We start from the raw sequence: 15925 nt of genomic DNA on the forward strand, positions 1-15925 counted from the left end.
AGTTTATGGTAAGAGTTGCTTAATAGCTGCATTTTTATTTTTTGTGAGCAAACTACAGTGATGGGAAGGGTAGACATGGCTGTCTTTCTTACAGGACAGCCCACAGTTACGTCTGTGTGAGGTTACTCCAATCCCAGCAAGAAAATACTGCAGAGCTTTGGTAATCCTCTTCTCTCCACCTCCCCCTGCTTCTGCAAGAGGTGGCATGGATGACAGTGAGGGTGAACCCCCATCCACGTCCATCCTTCCAGGAAGGTGCAGTTGATAGATTTACCATCATACGCACACAGTTTAAGCCAGTCCTTCCCTCTACATGGCATCTTGGTTCCTTACGGGGCCTGTGCTTATTGGCATGGAGGGTAATCAGACAATGGCTTTTCCTTCTTCCCCTTCTTGCTGTAATCCCTGCAGCACCAGTTGCAGAAGGGAGGTCACTTGCTGTCCCTTGGGCCTCACTGGTGGCCCTGCAGGGGTGGAACGGTGGAGCTATGCTGCTCACTTCTTGCGGCTGAGGGTCTCCACCTCCTTCATGAAGCGCAGGCACAGCTCCTCCTGCCAGGGCAAGGCCACGCACTGCACGGCCACGGGCAGCCCCACGGCTCCTGCCACAGCCTGCAGCGGGGACACGAGGTGAGGGGTTATCCAAGGGGCTCAGGTTTCCAGCAGCTTTTGGAAACTTGATTTAGGCACGTAGCTTGTCCTGGGGGGAGGGAGAGCCCTGCCATTCAAGCAGCCTTAGTGTACTGGGGCAGCAGGAGGGCTCTTGCTGTTCTTGTGATAAAAATGGTTGCCTAAACTTGGGCACACACCCCCTCCCCAGCCCCAGCTCTCTAGCCAGCTCTGCTTTGAGCTGTCTTGCAGCCAGATCCCTTTTCCTTCAGCATCCTCAGGAGGAAAGGGCAGTGCTGTGGGCTACCACAAGGACCTACTCAAAGAAGCCTTGCTGCATAGCTCCTTTCTGGTTTCATCCTGTAATCTAGCCTGGGAGTGCTCCACTAGTCCCTCTCCAATCCTTAGTGATTTATGGTTTTGGGGGCTCAGGAAAAGAGGCATTTGCAAGGGATATATAAAGAGGTGGATTTTTTGGAACTTTGCTCATATTGATGGAGACATTTAGGAGCCCCTGATTTCAGTGAAACTATTGCTTGACCATCCATCAGTCTGCTCAACCACTTTTCATGTCACATACCTGTTTCAGTGTCCGATCCCAAGCATCATCACAACATCCTTGGTAAAGCTTTAGCTCTTCCTCATCAGCTTCTGTCACCTTGCTGACAGGTACAATCCCAGCAGGGAAGTTCAAGACATTGTACAGCATCGTGGAGGAGATGGCAGCTGAGAGAAGCAGAAGAGAGAATGCAGATAGTCACAGCTTCCTGTCTTCCTTCAAACTTACACATTACACATGTTAACTGAAGCCCCTGAGAACCAGCTGCTGCTGGGAGGAGAGATTGCTCTGGGCTGGTTGTCTGCAGGTCCAAGTTCTGCTGCAAGAAACAACTGCTACCAGATCACTTCATCTATGTGTTGGTCTCCATCTGCTCAGATAGGTTTACGGTAGATATTTTTCCTCCCTAATGCCCATGAAGTGTTTGGTTGGGGTGTGAAGCTCCATGGTAGTGAATGTTTCTGTTCAGTCTCAACCACTGCCCACCCAGGAAGGTCCCAGACTCACTTACTGAGGAGTTTCCCAGGGTATCCTGTGGTGAAGGCAGGCCCCAGGACAGGGCACAGCACAACATCCAGCTGGAGTTCCCTCCACCGGGTGATGAACTCAGCGCGGTATGCCTTGGGGAGGAGAGGGGAGATGACATGGAGGCCATGTCCGTGCCTGGAGCATCTCAGCTTCTCTAGGGCACGCACCAGGTTCTGGCATGGCCAAGGAGGCACCAGAAGGCAGCTGTGCTCAAGGGAAGAGGCAAGGGAGCATGTAAGTGTCTGCCTCCATAGCATGTGGCTGGACTGTGGCCGGGAATTGGAAGGCTTCCTCTTTAGTTGCCCTGCTCCAGGACAGCCTCTGTTGTGCTGAGAGTTGAATGTGAACATTTGGGCATGTGCAATGTGGGTAACCAATAAAGTCCTGGCTGGGTTGACCCGAAGTCCCATCTACCACATACCTATTTCTCTTTTGTGCCTTTCCCTCCATCTTGTCTCCCCTCCAGCACCCCCCTGCACAAACTCTTTCCTGACTGATGAATCTCCAGCCTGGCACTTGCCATAAAGCCTCAACTTGTACCATGAGACAAAAGTCCTCAAAACATACCTCTATTTGATGGTGATGATTCCACATCTCCTTCACTGACCTGCAAATGGAAATGACAGCAACATTTTTAAGCTTTAAGAGGAGGAGAAACTGCTTAAATAACCCTCCAGGTGGATAACCCCTGGTGATTTTGGCTATTACCTAAAACAGTAAATCTTTCTCAGTTTGTCTAAATTTTCCTTTGGCATTTGGCCAAGAAATTATGCCACAAATGTCTGGAAGTGGTAGGAAGGTTTCTCTTGGGAGTCTGGATTTAGTGGCTCATCTGTGCCACAGTCCTCCTATATGACCGTATTCATCCGAGTGTCTCAGTCCTTTCAGGGTGACACTGGGGAGGTGTGTTCCTAAAGGCTGGAGCCGTGTCCAGGATGGAAGCACAGCCCTTGTAGAGAGCAGGTCAGACCCTGTCGTGAATCCAGTCCACCCCACCACAGACATTTAGAGGAGAATGTACCTTTCATTTTCATGGACATCCCTGGGGTCAATGCCATCTTACCTCATTCCACTCAAGGCGCTCAGATAGTCAGCCAGGCGAGGAAACTGGACAGGCAAGAGGTTCCTGTTAGGGCCATGACCTAGGGGTGTAGTAGCTTGTGCCATCCTGGGGACCCCCCATCCCATCCTGCCTCTGTCCCTGGGGATGCTGCACTCAGGGTGAAATGATTAAAAATGCTCCTCATGGTTCATAATTTACTTTGCTTCCAACTTCTGGTTGTTGGTTTCCAATTTGTTTCTTACAGCCCAATGTTTCCTGCTCACAGAGGAGCTCACTGGCTTGAACCCAGTCACCTTTCATTATTTTTGATAAACAAAACATTTTTTTAGCTCTGCAAGCACTTTGCCTCCCACTCACTGCTGCCTTTCTGATCCTGTCAGCTGGGAGCAACCCAGCTGGACAGAGAGACAGAAAATGGGGGCTGGAGGAGAGAAGCCCAAAAAAAGGATGCTCAGCTGGTGAAAGGGCTACAGTGAGGACCAGCCCTTACTAATCACCAGGAGTCCCCATGAAGGTACAACTTTGGGATGCCTCCAACACAGGGATAGAGCTTCAACCTCCAGTCCCTTTGCTGCAGTAATCCCAGTGCATGAATCTGTAGGACACTGGGCACCTTAAAGGTATCTCTCAGTACCATCACACTTTCAAGCATCTCGACACCACTCTGCCTTGAGCCTGAGGCTAGGGACTCACCAAAGGTTTAAGAATCAGAGCCAGTATCTTCTTCACCAGCCTTGGGATCTTGCAGCAACTCAGCTGTGATTTCAAGCTTGGATCTACAATATTTCCTGTGCTGAGAGATGACAAGAGGGGATCATGCCAGAGAAGCCGCTTGCACTTTCTGAGAAACCCGAGTGTCTCTAGTTAGGGTTGGGAGAGGTGGGCTCACTTTGCCTGTGTGTGGTGCCCATGGGCATGGGGATGGAGTTGTTCTACAGCACTGCTGCCAAAGGGCTCCTACTTACAACACATCCAACCAAGCACGGCCTCCATCAGCAAAAAAGGTCTTCAAAAAGAGTTCAGTCATGACATAATGGACCCGGGGTGGAGAAAAGGGCACCAGCTGCACCAAAACACAAGATTAAGTGGTAGCCTGGGGATGTGAATAATTTCCAAGTCCCGAATGTGAATAAACTTCAAAAGGCAGAGCAGCACCTCCCTGGGTGCTGCCCACACATCTCAGGGCATGGGATCATTCCTCCCTGGCATCTTCCCATGGGATTATTTTTCCCTGAGAGCTGTTTAGCTCTGAGCTGTTTCCTCCTCCATCCTGCTCCAGGCAGTCACTGAGCCACAAACTGCACTAGATTCCCACCTGTCCCAGCAGAACTGGCATCTCTCAGACTTGAACTCACTTGGCTATGAAGAGCACCACTAGCATGTTTCCACATGGAAGAAAAGGTGTTTCCCATCCTGTGCTTGGTGGCCCTTTTCCCTCAGTGGCCCAGGAAGGACAGAGGTCTCCATGGGCATGGAGGAAGAAGGAGAAAACCACCTCTCAGAGTCTTGCTGGGGAAGGACAGACCTAGAAAATGCCAGGGCAACCTTCCAGGGTCAAACACAGACTTTCTGAATGCTGCTGTCTGGTCTGGACCACAGCCACCAGATCTGAGATGGGTTCTCTACACCCCTGGCCCCTTGCAGGTACAAGTTTGCTAATTGCTAGTGCTGCTTCCCCATGAGATGCACTGCTGCCCCAGGTAGGTGCGTGTCTGCACTGTGGCTGCGGTAACTTCACCTCCTACCTCTGGAAGGTCACTTATCCCACAGCTGGGTGGGGGAACTGTACCTGGTTTCTGCAGGGTGATTTCAACAGCGAGGAGCAAAGCTGGGGACACCTCAGGGAGAAGAGCAAGGGGTGGTCATGCTCACCTGGTGCCCGGCTGCCTGCAGAGCCGCCCGGGTCTCCTGCACCGCTCGCCGCGCACAGGGGGGCAGTGGGAAGTAGCCATCTGTGTCGTAGTACCCAACCCGCAGGGGAGCAGAGCTGGAGTACACCTGGAGCAAAGAGACAACAGTTAAGCGTTTCCAACCCTGCTGGGGGTAGGGCTGTCCCCATGCTGGAGCCCAATGCAGAAGGAGACAAAAGCTCCAGACATTAAGGAGTAACTAATCTTCTAATTTGCTGCTTATTGTTTCCATAGGTTACCCTTTCCAAATGTCCACCCCTGCCTTTTTCTCTAGCATTCCCTTCAGATAGAGTGAAGCTACTTAAGACCAGTAGATTCAACCATAGCTACAAAGGATGGAGGTGGAAAAACCTCCTGAAGTTCTTCTGCTGCACAGGGAAAGGAAGTGTCCTCAGTCAAGAGATTTGCTGGAGTTTCTGATCCTGTCTCATCTTCCCCTAAAAATCTCCAGCTTTTTGCTCCTGCTGTTGCCTTCTTCCCCATTCTCTTCTGGGCTCTCTCAATCTGATAAACCATACGCCAGCTGAGAAGGCAGAAAGGATAACTATTTATTAACTTCTTATTTTCAAATGATAATGAGTTGTGCCCTGAAAGAGAACTAACAAGTTACTGGAAAACAGTGCTGTAAAGATAAATGAACCCTTAAAGGATGCATACGTTGAGCATGCCTCAAAAGAGCCAGAGCTTGCAGAGTTGAGGACTCACCTCGTCATTGAAGGGGATGGGGGGCACGGTGGGGTCCAGCTGGAACATCTCCTGGCAGAGCAGTGCCTTCATGCACAGGGCCAGGCTGTCCACATCCCTCGCCATCGGCCCCAGCACACAAGGAACTGGGGGGAGATGAAAGCAAACGTCCACAATAAGCAAATGGGTGCACCAAACACTGGTCTGCCCCTCCACATGGCCATGTTGGTTGCAAGGGATGATTGGGCGATGAGGTGGGATGTTTCAGATGGACTCTGGACAGATCTTGGTTGTCCCAGCTTTCCTCAGGTCTAGAGGAGGACATAAAACTCTTTGCAGCATATAAAGAAAAGTAATAAAAAATTAATGTACCTGCCAGAATCCCATTGATTGGGCCAGTTGCTCCAGAGAGGCTGTGGGAAAAGAAAAAGAAGGAATATTGTAATTTCAGTAGCGGTGAGATATTCCCAATGTGTTTGAATAGAATAGTGGAGTCTTCACCTCAGGACCTGACCCAGAAGGAAATTATTTAAAGTATTAAAGTGACATGAAACAGAAACTTTGGTCAAAATGAAAAAAAAAAAAAAAAAAAAAAAAAACAACAAACAATACAAGCCACATCTAAACTTCAACAAATCTTGGGTTTGGTTGAACATAAATGTTCCATTTTACTTCTCCCAAGAAACAAGTCACAGAACAAGAGGAAATGGCCTCAAGTTATACCAGGGGAGGTTTAGAACCATAGAATCCTAGGAGTCGGAAAGGACCTCCGAAGACCATCAAGTCCAACCCCCCTGCTGCAGCAGTAACACCTAGGGCAGATCACACAGAAACACGTCCAGATGGGTCTTGAAAGTCTCCAGAGAAGGAGACTCCACAGCCTCTCTGGGGAGCCTGTTCCACTGAGTAAAGACGTTTTTCCTCATGTTGTGGTGGAACTTCCTGTGTAGCAACTTGGTGCCATTTCCCCTCTGAAAAGAGACTGGCCCATTCCTGACTTAGACCCTTCAGATATTTATAGACGTTAATAAGGTCCCCTCTTAGTCTTCTCAAGACTAAACAGCCCCAGGTCTCTTAGCCTTTCATCATATGACAGATGTTCCACTTCCTTAATCATCCTCATAGCTCTCCATTGGACTCTTTCCAGTATGTCCCTATTCCTCTTGAACCTGGGAGCCCAAAAGTGGACACAATACTCCAGATGTGGTCTTAGATGTGGTTTAGATTGGATATTAGGAAACATTTATTCACTGAAAGGGTTGTCAGGCGTTGGAACAAGCTGCCCAGGGAAGTGGTTGAGTCACCATCCCTGGAGGGATTTAAAATATTAGATGCGGTGCTTGGGGACATGGGTTAGTGCTGGATTTGGCAGTAATAGTCGGTGCTAGCGCAGTTGAACTTGATGATCTTACAGGTCTTTTCCAAACAAAAGAATGCTATGATTTTGGCTTTATGTAACCTCACAGTCCCATTCTCCTTTTAACAACAGGCCAGATTTACAATGGGAACGTGGCCATTTCTCCACAAAACCCAACGACGCTGCCTCTCAGGAGAGGTTTGGAGCAAAGCAAGGCAGCCTTTAGGAACCCGTCCTCTCTTTTCCTGCCAGATGCTCACCGAGCACCTGGCCCCTTCAGCTGAGTTGGACAATGAGCAGACCCTGGGCAGGGTGGGAGGGCAGACCCCAGCACCTACCTGACCCTGTTGCCTGTGGGTTTGAGCCCGCACAGCCCGCAGAAGCTGGAGGGCAGGCGGATGCTGCCCCCGATGTCCGAGCCAATGCCCAGGATGGAGCCTCCCCCTGCAATCAGAGCTCCTTCCCCTCCTGAGGAGCCTCCTGGGCTCTTCTGGGGGTTGCAGGGGTTCAAGGTCTGGCCAAAGATGGGGTTGCTGCAGTCATAGCTGGGAAGAAGAAAACGAGCAAGTGAGCTCTCAGGAACAGCCTAATGCCTTGGGTTTGTTGACTCTCCCTTGCAGTGAGGAGAGGGGCAACAACGTGGCACAACCAACTCCATCCTTCCATAAACCCCTTGGGATGTGGCTTATTCCCATGAGCCTCCACTCTCCTCTCTCCCATGCTCAAGGGCATTTAATTTATCTTATCTCAAGGTAAGGTTTTTTCCCTTTAAATTTTATCTGAAAGCTATTTTCATTTGAACTGAGATTGTTGGCAGCTGATGGAAGAGGAACTTGTCCAGGTAATATCTCAGGAGACAGGAAGGAGCTGGACCCTGGACCTACAGGCTGGGTTTTAGCTTCAGGAGCACAACCAGAGGAAAGATTTCTTATGATGTATGTTACCTGAAGAGGGATTGTGGCACATTGGTCACTGCAAATGGGATGGCCCCCTGTCTCTTCAAAACCTTGACTAGGACACTGTCCTCCTGCACAGGAGTGTCCAGGCACTGAACAAGCCCACAGGTCGACAGATGCCCCTGCAGAGAGAAGTGACAATGGACATGGTCAGCACAGTTGCTCTGCAGTTTTGCAAGGATGATCTTGTGTCCCCTTTGCAGGGAGAGGTACTAACCAACTCCCTTACATGAAGGGACGAAGACTCCCTCTCCTTCCATCCTTGGCAAAGGTCTGCCAAGCACTTATGAAGCACTTGAAGCTTCTCCTGAGGTTGTCCTTGCTATTTCTCTCCCCTGACACAGATGCATCTTCACATGTGCACTAGCTCAGGATCAAACCCAACATCCTGCTGTCCAGGCAAAGCCACCAGTGGATGTTCAGGGAAGAAAGCTCAAGCAAACACCTTGTGATCCTTTTTCAGATAGTTTTGTTGTTTGGGGCTTGCTCTGGGCTTGGAGCCCTCTTAACTGTGTTGGTAAGACAAGATGGAGGTGACTGCCTAACACATTCAGCTCAGGATTGTGTGGTCCACCTTCCTCTGGGCTTCTCTAGGAAGGGATCCCTGGTGCTTCTAATGCACAGGCCCTTTGCTAAGGAGCTTGGTGGCCAGGCTACAGCACAACAGGGATTCAAGGTTAACGGCTCCTGCTGCTAATGATTCTCTAGAAGCTGAGCCATGTTCTTATCCCTGATACTGCAAACCTCCGAGTAGGAGTCTGAGTTATGGCCCAAATGCCCAGCCTGTGCTGTCCATATATGAGAGAAGAAATAATTTGGGTGTATAACTATTCACCCATGATTTTTTGCTGATGGAGGCTTCTAACTGCCAGGGTTGTAGCTCCAATGAGCCACGGGGCCACAACCTCAGAACCAGCTAGGCTCCCCATGGTGTGAGCAGGAAGGGATCAGGCCCCTTCCCCATTCTCTGTGTCCCACCACTTCACCATCCAGCCCAACTCATGATGGGACACTTCAGGGAAGTACCTTGATGCCAATGTGATCCTTGATGCTGACAGGGATACCATAGAGCAGCCCTTTCTCCTTCTGCCGTTGTATTTCCTGGAGCTGCTCCTCGCATTCTGGGATAAAATGTCTCAAGCAGTTTGTCTGCTGGGTCACTTCCAGGGCCTTTGCCAGACACGTGGAGGAACAGGTGTTAGATAAGAGCATCATTTCACAGCTATATTCAGGGGCTACCTGGGTCTTCAAAACAAGGGCTAGTGGCTTGGTGTGAGTGGTAACCCCCTACCCAGAGCACCCCAGCTCAAGCCACCTTAAAGGACTGCCCAGTGATGGGTCTGACCCAGGAGACAGAGAGATCCCTGCCTCTTTCATCTTTCTCCCAATGTCTGCTATATTAAAGACTTGTCAAAATCACCAGCTCCAACAAGACTTCTCAGCCACCAGCCCACAAACCACGCATGGAGAATGTAAGTGGTTTGCCCATCACACTGTAGACAGGAACCCACCTTTTCTAAGTAGGTGTAGAGGACAGTCTTGGGGGACAGAGCCCCTTCTCGCAGTCCTGCAGTGAGTTCCAGCAGGGGCAGGGACAGGATGGCATCCTTCTGGACACTGGGGACCTGCAAGGGGAAGTTGAAGGCAACAGCAGGTCCAGTTACTCTTTGGCTCAGATGAGGTAAGCCTCAAAAATTTTGCCAACATTATCAATGGAGCTTGCTGGAAAAGTGGACCCTGCATGTGAGGATTCAGACCTTGAGCTGCTGTGTGTTTCATCCTGAGTTTGGATGTCATGAACGTGATGCAAACACAGGAGCCCAGCTGTCTCTGAAGATGTACAAGATCTTCATATATCCACTGCAGCAGGGGATAAGGCAATACCTCACATCAGAGCCTGGCACTGTGGGACTTACCCACTAACCAAGAGGTAATCTCAGATGAGCAAACACCAACCCTGGAAGAATGTACCAAAGTCCTTGCACACACAAGCCTCAGGCTGGCCCTTCACCCCTCAGAACAGGCACAGGCAGAGTGGGTCAGCCCGGTCTGAGGACCAACATCTAATACTCAAGCCTGGCACACTGCAAAGAAGTAAGTTGGGACTCCCAAGTGGGTAAGGTCTACTCGGGTGGACACAACTGGCAGTTCTTAGTGCCACCAGATTTTTTTAAGGTTAAATATACATACATATCTATAGATATGTATATTTAGATATGTATATTTAAGAGGGACACTGAATGGCCTTTGCTTCAGTAGCTTTAAGTTAGGCCAAACATCTTCTGGGCAGCCTGAGGGGCTGGGAGGTCTCACTTGCTGAGATGTCAAGTGAAAGCTGTTTTGAAGACTTTCCAGCAGACACCCAGAAGCCAGGTTTTAGAGACAAAGACATAAGGATGTGGAAAGTTGTGTAAACTTAAAGGTAGGAAGAGGAAAAAGCTTTCTTGCTTCTACCCATGGTGGCAGGAGACATTTCTAGACCCTGAAATAATTGAGTTCTGGATGAATGAAGGTCCAGTGCTTCATCACCTGTGTTGTCCAAAACCTCTTCCCAGTGAGGGAAGGTGGGAGCTCCCTGGCTGTAGACTCCCACCACATCTCATCTGGCATGAGGAGAGCAGTGATCTCCCTTCCTCGCAAGGCAGCCTCTCCTGTTGTTGAGGGCTGCTGGCACACCTCCCCTGGACTCTGCATTACAAAAGCTATGGGGGTGTGAGCTGGAAGGCGGAGCTGAAGAACAACATCAAGCAGACACCCCAGTGGGACTCATATCCCCCCTAGAAGGAAGGTTACCTGCTTCCTGAACTGCTGGACAGCCTTTGCTATTTTCTTCACACCCTCATCCCTGGTCCTCCGAGCCTCTTCCATCTTCTTCTGGATCTGCCTTTTGCGCAGCCATTTCCACACCACCACGGCGGCCACCGAGCTGCCGAGCAGGGCCAGGGCAGCGTGGGGATCCACCTCCCTCTCTGGCAGGAGCTGTCTCAGCTGCTGCTGGATCATAACCAGGCCTTCTGATCTCCAAGGATGGAGTGAGTAAGAAAAGCCAGGCAGGAGCAGGAGACCTTCCCTGCCTTCCCAGACCTGTACTTCCTCCCAGCACCACTTTCTGGGGTCAGCAAATAGCTTGTAAGTCCAAAGCTGATCCCTGCAAAGCTGCCTTCAGTGGAGCTTGCAGTGGAGAATGATTAACCAGAAAATAGGAGGAGTGAAGTTTGGCCAGTGAACCTTGGGGCATTGGATTTATAGGGGTTTTCTTGACCACTGGAAGTTGTCCACTGGGGAGGAAGGGCTGTGGATCAGCTGAACAAAAGAAGAGAGGAAGTAGCTGCTCACCTATTTCCTTCATAGCCAGAGAGGACAATGGGAGAAGGGGAAAAAAACAGCTTGAAATGACACGGCGATGAGGAATGGTGGGATGAGAGGATGTGATGCTCTAGGGTACCCACCTGCTCACTGCTCCCTCAGCCTGTGCTGGCCCCAGCATGGGACAGGGCTCAGCACGGCCATGACGTCTGCAGAGACCAGCAGGAGAGGCAGTTCCACACCATGACAGAGCACACCGGTATTGCCTTAGAAATGGAAAATCCCAGAGTTGCTGGCCAGAAGAAAACTGTTTCCAACTGACACTGGGACAGCTGGTGTCTGAGGTCTTTCCAGCACAGATTCCTCTCACTACATGCACACAAGAACCACACACTGGCCATGAGCTGAAGGCGACGCATCAAGAGCTGTAGGTGACGCATCAAGAGCTGTAGGTAACAACCCAGCCAACGTCAGCTCCAAAACTAATGCCATGGTCTGTTTGTGATCTTCTCTGCTGGTTTTGGATGGTGGATCCTCTTGTGGGTCCCATCTTGAAAACGGTTTTTGGCCAGCTAGATTGTGCATTACAAAACTTTGCAAGGTTACAACTGATGGTCAGAGGCCCAGAACCTGATGCTGCTCGAAGAGAGTCTAGAGCTTCCTCTGGAAAGCAAGGTGAAGAGCCCTCTCCCATCAGGGCTAGGTAGTCCTCTAATGCTTGATGTTTCATTTGTCATCCATTCCTGGTGGTTGTAGGAATTCACTGTTGTTTTCTGTAACAACTTGAGTCAGTATGGAATGCTCTTCTTTCCGTTCTTAACTGTGCAAATTTATGAAGGACTCTTTGGCATCTTCTAAGAAAAAGCCTGGAGCTGACAGCAATTAGCTAAATGGTAACAAATGAAGCTGGCCTTTTACTGCATTCCCTTTCAGTGGCACCCTTGCTCAGAGGATGCCTCCTCAGCTAAGGAGCTGAGGCATGGGGACATGCCTGCAGACCCTCCTGCCCCTGCCCCACAGTGCTGCCTCTGGAAGGTGCATGTGGGCAAGGTCAGCACGCGTCAGCACGCAGCACCACCCAGCCCTCTCCCAGCCCTCTCCCAGCCTCTGAGAATCCCTGCAAAGGAGGCAGAGATGGGCTCTTTGCCTACGTGACAGCAACACAACCCCTGCAACAGGATGAGCAGATGTGGGAGGTTTTTTCCCCTGTGCTGGGGAGTGTCAGGGCTCTGGCTTCCCACATCTGCTGGTGCGCTGGGACCTTTAGACACTCAGCAAATGTTTAACGGAAACAGAGCCAGTTATCTCTGGCTCACTTAGCAGTTTTCAAAGGGCAGATTTCTCAGCAGGTGCAGCTGCATTTCCAGGTGGCCGGATGCTGCTGAGGAAGTCCTTTTCCTTACCCATGTGCAAGCATCTCCACCTCCTTCATGAAGTGGAGGCATGGCCCCTCTGGCCACCACCAAGCCATGCACGGCATGGCCACGGGCAGCCCCACAGCTCCTGCCACAGCAGGGACACAGACAGCAGGGACTGACTGGAGAGAGTGGAGGTTGAATCCACCCTCAGGACTGGGATGGTTTCAAAATCCAAACCTGTTTTTCACCCTTTGAGTAGACCTGCTGAGGCACTCCAAGAGTCATATGAAATCAAAGAGTTCCTGCCATGAAGGGGAGCATCTACATGGAGGTGGGTGGGCTGGATCACAGTGGATGGCTTCTTGTGGACCCACGTCTAGGCCAAAGGGACCAAGGGGTGATGGGGAGAAAAATCTGCCAAGACCACTGTCCCTGTGGGGAAACTGAAGGGAAGCAGAGGGATGTTCCAAGTCAAATCTCAAGTCCATAGCAGAGGAGACAGACCTGTCTGACTCACAGGTCAGTTGGTCACTCCTCCACATTACAGTGGTGTGCACCAAACAACACTGGCCGAGTGGTTTTGCAATAAAGTGATCTAGGTCCAAAGTCAAACTCACCAGTGCAGCTAAGATGATTGCACAAGAAGAGCCAGCCTGGAGTGGTTGATCTGGGATTTCATAGAATCATATAACTATTCAGGTTGGGAAAGCCCCTTGGGATCACCGAGTCCAACCATCATTCCTACTCTACAAAGTTCTCCCCTAAACCATATCCATCAACACCACATCCAAATGACCCTTAAACACATCCAGGGATGGTGACTCAGCCACCTCCCTGGGCAGCCTATTCCAGTGTCTGACCACTCTTTCTGTGAAAATTTTTTTCCTAATGTCCAGTCTAAACCTGGCTTCATCTGCAACAGGGCATTCCCTCTTGTGCTGTCGCTAATTACCGGTGAAAGGAGGCCAGCACCAGCCTCTCTACAGTGACCATTCAGGTAGTTGTAGAGACTGATGAGGTCTCCCCTCAGCCTTCTCTTCCTCAAACTAAACATTCCCAGCTCCTTCAAGCATTCCTTATAAGATTGATTCTCTAGGCCCTTCACCAGCTTCATTGCCCTCCTCTGTCCTCACTCCAGCACCTCAATATCTCTCTTGAATTGAGGGGCCCAAAACTGGACGCAAGACTCCAGGTGTGGCCTCACCAGTGCTGAGTACAGGGGAACAATCACCTCTCTACTTCTGCTGGTCACACTATTTCTAATACAAGCCAGGATGCCATTGGCTTTCTTGGCCACCTGGGCACACTGCTGGCTCATATTCAGCTGCTTGTCAATTAGAACCCCCAGGTCCTTTTCTGCCAGACAGCTTTCCAGCCACGCTTCCTCAAGCCTTTCATTTTCATTTCATTTCATTGTGGCACCCACAACATCTCCTTCATTTTGAACCATCACATAAAAAAAGGCAGTTAGACCCACTCAGAGAGCCCAAGTCCTGTCCCCAGCACAGGCTGCACCATCTTTGCTTGCAAAAGCAAAACTGCACTGATGTACTCTCATCATGCTCCATCAGCTCTCAAGCAAGCTGGGCGTTGACAGAAATTTTCTATAACCAAACTGTCCTCCCTCTAAATTGGTAACAATTATTTTTAAATCAGCTTTGACTCCGTTTTGATTAAGATGACAAAGAAAAAGTCCTGACAGTTGTGTCCTGTGTTCATCATTTTGGAACAAAACATTCTGATGTGCTTTTTCAAACCAATTTAGAAATTCAGATATGTTAAATATGCTCCTCTGGAAGAATTTTAAAGACATTTCATGAAGTACTGAAATCATAGTGAAATGGGCTGGTGCCCTCTGGAGAAGTTGTTCCAGCTGGCTCAGAGGGCTGAATAAATGTTTTCAGAGTACTCTCCAGCTTGTGACTCATTTCAGCCTGGAATATCTATTGGAAGCATGAAACTTTCCACAACTCCAACACTCACAGAAAGTAATAGCTGGTAAGAAATGTACCACTACTTCATTTGCACCTCTCCAACAACCAAGAACATCAGTTGAGAGGTGAGGGTCTGTTTCTGTCAACCCTTTTTTGTGTTGCTCAGCCAGGACCCTGTTGGCTGTCCCCAAATAAACTGCAATAGGACAGGGAGAGAAGCCTCCTGTACCAACCCTCATACCCCTGACAGCCCAGGCTGCTTTCTTTCCTGACCACCCCAACATCTTTCCCACTTTTGTGGGTATTACACTATTTTCCTTGGGCCTTTCCATAGCCAAGTAGGTTGGATGTACTCTACTTACAACTTCGCCAGATAGATAGAGACACCATCAGCAAAGATGCTTCAGAGAGCTGTTAGTTTTTGACCAGAAGTCCAGGAGCATTCCTGCTTCTTCCATCATGCCTGTTGTCTTGCACAGGTTTGTCCCCACTGGCTGACAGCAGAGACTTCAGTGCCCTGAGGGTGAGGGATAGGGATGTTCCCAGCTGCTCTGTGGCTGGGCACAAAGCTCACAGCAAGAGGCTGGGCTGTTCACTGGTCTCACCATGGGCAAACAGGGCAGAGGGGACACCAGGTGATTTGAATGCAAAGTAGAAAAACAGAAGGGGGAGGGGGGGTGGGCAGAAATGAGCAAACTGAGAACAGCTGTTTCAGTGTGAAAGATGTACCACCCCTAATTCTTGCAGGTTTGTGTTTCAAGGGTGAGCCTTGCTATGCCAAAGTGTTTCATTTCACTTATTTTGAAAAACATTTGCTTTTAGCTACTTCAGCTGCCTCTTCCCTTCAAACTCATTTGAAATTAATGGGATCTTGGGGATATTTGTGTCCCTCCACCACATTCTGTGACACCAGAGAGCTCTGTTTGCCTCAGATACTGGAAGAGGTCAACTGACCTAACATCTCATATTCTGTTGATATAAGTACTTCTAGAGAGTTCTATTTGCTTCTGATGTTGTGACTATACAAAGTCTAACCTGCAAACTAAAGGAAAAAAACCTGCAAAATAAAGTAAAAGCAAATTAAAAAAAAAACACCTGGGTTATCAAATGACTCAATCTCTCAACCCTGCTCAATTACTTCCCTGGCTGTAAGATGAAGTGTGAGTTAAGAGCAGATTTAAATTCTTATTAAAATCAGGAGGAAGGAGGAAAAAATTATCAAAGCAAAGACCACAGCCAGGATATTGTGCTGGAGATGAGAAAAACTAGTATAAACAAAGCAACATGGCCCAAGCAACATGTCTACATAGTTCTCCAAGATAGACCAAAGCCTGGATTTTGGTCAGTGCCAGGAAGCTGGACGAGCACTCTGCAAACCCATGGGGCAGGTCTGTAAGGGCTGCACAGCCTGAGCCAACGGCTTATGTTGAAGGAGCCATGGAAAGGTTTGGAACTCAGTGGCATTCTGCTGGTGGTGTGGGAAGGAGCCGACATCCTCAGCCCAGATGAAGTCTGGGGGAAGAACTCTCCTGCAGACCTGAAGTTACACCCTACTAAAGGCCTTTCCCTCATTCAGTTTCAGCACCTGAGCTCATCAGACTGCTCTCAGCACCACCCTTTCCACATTTCTCCCACATTCATGCAGAAATGCCAGCTAGGAG

At 49.6% G+C, this 15925-nt stretch overlaps 1 protein-coding gene across 1 annotated transcript; it reads right to left on the reverse strand.

The window, feature by feature from the left end:
* Positions 1-2: 2 nt before the first annotated feature.
* LOC127387404 (vitamin D3 hydroxylase-associated protein-like) lies at positions 3-10959 on the reverse strand. The gene is made up of 15 exons (XM_051625703.1): positions 10460-10959; positions 9178-9291; positions 8693-8836; positions 7655-7788; positions 7049-7255; positions 5726-5766; positions 5375-5499; positions 4632-4757; positions 3725-3822; positions 3453-3552; positions 2760-2803; positions 2264-2303; positions 1680-1788; positions 1190-1335; positions 3-612 (listed from the first exon to the last, which is right to left on the reverse strand). The coding sequence occupies exons 1-15, from the start codon at positions 10667-10669 to the stop codon at positions 496-498; spliced, it is 1755 nt and encodes a 584-aa protein (XP_051481663.1). The 5' UTR covers positions 10670-10959; the 3' UTR covers positions 3-495.
* Between the last annotated feature and the right edge of the window lie 4966 nt (positions 10960-15925).

This window comes from Apus apus, chromosome 7 (genome assembly GCF_020740795.1).
Source record: "Apus apus isolate bApuApu2 chromosome 7, bApuApu2.pri.cur, whole genome shotgun sequence".
Taxonomy (NCBI): Eukaryota; Metazoa; Chordata; class Aves; order Apodiformes; family Apodidae; genus Apus; species Apus apus.